This window comes from Crocuta crocuta, unplaced genomic scaffold (assembly GCF_008692635.1).
Source record: "Crocuta crocuta isolate KB4526 unplaced genomic scaffold, BGI_CrCroc_1.0 scaffold289, whole genome shotgun sequence".
Taxonomy (NCBI): domain Eukaryota; kingdom Metazoa; phylum Chordata; class Mammalia; order Carnivora; family Hyaenidae; genus Crocuta; species Crocuta crocuta.
The window spans coordinates 1,503,757-1,506,468 of NW_027533264.1; the positions used below are offsets into that span (position 1 = coordinate 1,503,757).

Sequence of the window (2,712 nt, forward strand, 5' to 3'; positions counted from 1 at the left end):
CCCCCGCTCCGCTTACTTCCCAGCTCCCTGGCTTTCGGTTCCTGCTCTTCCCGACTCTCCCCCACCTTGCTGTGCTGGGCTCGGTCACAAAGACGGGAGAGGGCTCAGACTTTTCCAAGGAAATGGAAAAACGGGGCCAGGGAGGCTAGGACAGCGCCAGGCGGCAAGGTGCCCATGACCTCCAGGCCCAGCCCGTCAGGCCAAGGGTCTGAGTGGAAGAGAGCCCTGACCTGCCCCGAACCTAAGGAGAACCCTCACCTGGGATGTGTACCCCCTGAGCCCACTGGTTTGGGTGCCACGTGTTTCCGTCACGCTTACAGTGAGGCCTCTTCCTGTTCCCATCGGCGGTCGAAGAGCAGTCCAGACGGGGACCGCCCCAAGCCAGCAGCCCCCGGGCCCGCGGCCCTGCTGGCCCTCCCAGGTGCTGGCACTGACCTTGAGGCAGAGCGGCCCTCGGAAGTACTGCGTCCAAGGGTGGTAGCCGTTGAGCATATGAAGCATCATACAGCAGCTGCTCCACACATCCACCTTGGCGTCACACGGCTCGCCCAGCACCACCTCCGGAGCCATGTGCGTCTCTGTGCCCGGGATGTAGTCCCCTGAGGGGGTGACGCAAGGCAGAAAAGCCAACCGTCAACTCTGATAGGCAAGAGCCTCGGCAGTGAGCACACCAGTCAATTCCCGAAATACCCCGAATCTGTCTCTGTGAACCGGCTTCAAGTAGGGGGAGAGCCTCCAGCTCAAACTTGCCCGGGGTAAGCTAAGTCAGGGGCTCCACTGGGGACGGGCACAAAGAATGTATGACCCAAAATATGGGCTCTACCCTTTGGCCCAAACCCCTAGAGTGCCTATGAAAAATGGGGAGGTGCCAGGGCACCTGAGCGGCTCAGTTGGTTGAGTGTCCGACTTTGGTTCAGGTCATGATCTCATGGTTTGTGGGTTCAAGCCCTGCATTAGGCTCTGTGCTGACAGCTTGGAGCCTGGAGCCCGCTTCGGATTCTGTGTCTCCCTCTCTCTCTGCCCCTNAAAGAGCATCTGGGTGGCTCGGTTGGTTAAACGTCCGACTTCCGCTCAGGTCAAGATCTCACAGTTTGTGGGTTCGAGCCCCGCATTGGGCTCTGTGCTGACAGCTCAGAGCCTGGAGCCTGCTTCGGATCTTGTGTCTCCCTTTTTCTCTGCCCCTCCCCCACTCATGTTCTGTCTCTCTTTCTCTCCCCCTCAAAAATAAACATACGTTTAAAAAAATTTTTTTTTAAATTTAAAAAAATGGGGAGGGGCCTGAGCATTCAAAATTATATTGTAGGAGACTAATTAATGGTATGATGTTCCTGAAATATTAGCAAGGGAAAACAAAAAAAATAAAATAACTTCTATGCAGACTAGAAAAACCGATACCAGTTATGAAATGTTTTCCCCCACTCTGGTGATCGGTATTTTTAATTTTTGCTTAGTTAGACTTCCGGCAAAAGATTTTAGAAATTATTTTTGTAATAAGAAAAGAAGCCCACTAGTTATTTTAAAGTGAAAGGCAGGTGTCTGTGTCCAATTTACATCTTCAGGGTGACCAAGACAGGCCTCTAATGCCAGAGAATCACTTCTGAAAGGTTTTTGCCTGGGGCACCTGGCTGGCTCAGTTGGTTGAGCGTCTGACTCTTGGTTTTGGCTCAGGTCATGATCTTTCAGTTCATGGGTTCGAGCCCCACACTGGGCTCTGTGCTGACACTGTGGAGCCTGCTTCAGATTCTCTCCCTCTGCCCTTCCCTGATATCTCTGTCTCAAAATAAAAAATAAATAAAAGGTTGATTTTCCTTTGGTCATGAGGAAATAACCTTTCGCTTAACACTATAAATGAAAACAGGCACAAAGTTGTGTTACAATGGTCTTAACAAGGTATCAGAAATAAAAACAGGATGAACTGGAAGGAGTGATCTAAAGTCTTTGTGATTACGTCTCTGGGCAACAGAACAGGGCAGGTTCCTTTGCCCTTCTCTTCTATACCACTTGACTCTGTAGTTGCTAAATATCTCACAATGGATGTGGATTACTTTATTTTTTTTAATTTTAAAAAATGTTTATTGTTGAGAGAGAGAGACAGAGCATGAGCAGGGGAGGGGCAGAAGAGAGGGAGACTCTCTGGAATCCGGAGCAGGCTCCAGGCTCTGAGCTGTGAGCACAGAGCCCGACGCGGGGCTCAAACTCACAAACCATGAGATCATGACCTGAGACGAAGTCCGATGCTCAAACGTCTGAGCCCCCACCCCCACCCCAGGCATCCCGGGATGTGGATTACCTTAATAATCAGAAAACTTAAGTTAAAAACAGACGTTTCTCCAGCTACAGAGCCCAGGCCCCTTGGTCAGACCTCGTGTTGTGCTTCCAGAAACTGTGCTCAGAGGCCCGGGACGGCTGAGGCCACAGGCTGGGAGCAGAGCCACCCGGAAAAGGCTGGATGAGAGGGGTCAGTGCCATGGCGGCTGCACGGCAGAAGACCTGGGGCAAGGCAGCCAGCCTTTCCCTTCCCTTCTCTGTGTAGCAGGAATCCCAGAAACGAGCACCTGATATTCCTTCTTACATTTAAGTGGAACCAAAGCTTTCTGCTAACCTAGGGAGGTTGATGGGCTGCCAATATTGTGGTGGACAAAAAGGGTTCACCTCTCTGCCTGCTATTACAGAAAGCACGGGAGAAGGCTAATGCTTAGTGAAGGCCTGTGG

General features: G+C 51.6%; 1 protein-coding gene and 1 long non-coding RNA gene across 2 annotated transcripts in view; one reads left to right on the forward strand and one right to left on the reverse strand.

Moving 5' to 3' along the window:
- MAP3K14 (mitogen-activated protein kinase kinase kinase 14) overlaps window positions 1-2,712 on the reverse strand; it is a 20,555-nt gene that overhangs the window by 5,717 nt on the left and 12,126 nt on the right. Inside the window, exon 9 of the mRNA XM_077747762.1 lies at window positions 436-602. Within this exon, the coding sequence (XP_077603888.1) occupies window positions 436-602 (167 nt within the window). The remainder of the gene's footprint in view (window positions 1-435; window positions 603-2,712) is intronic.
- The window catches only part of LOC144217960 (uncharacterized), a 4,735-nt gene continuing 2,051 nt past the window's right edge, over window positions 29-2,712 (forward strand). Inside the window, exons 1-2 of the long non-coding RNA XR_013331006.1 lie at window positions 29-755; window positions 2,335-2,458. This is a non-coding gene — a long non-coding RNA (uncharacterized LOC144217960). The remainder of the gene's footprint in view (window positions 756-2,334; window positions 2,459-2,712) is intronic.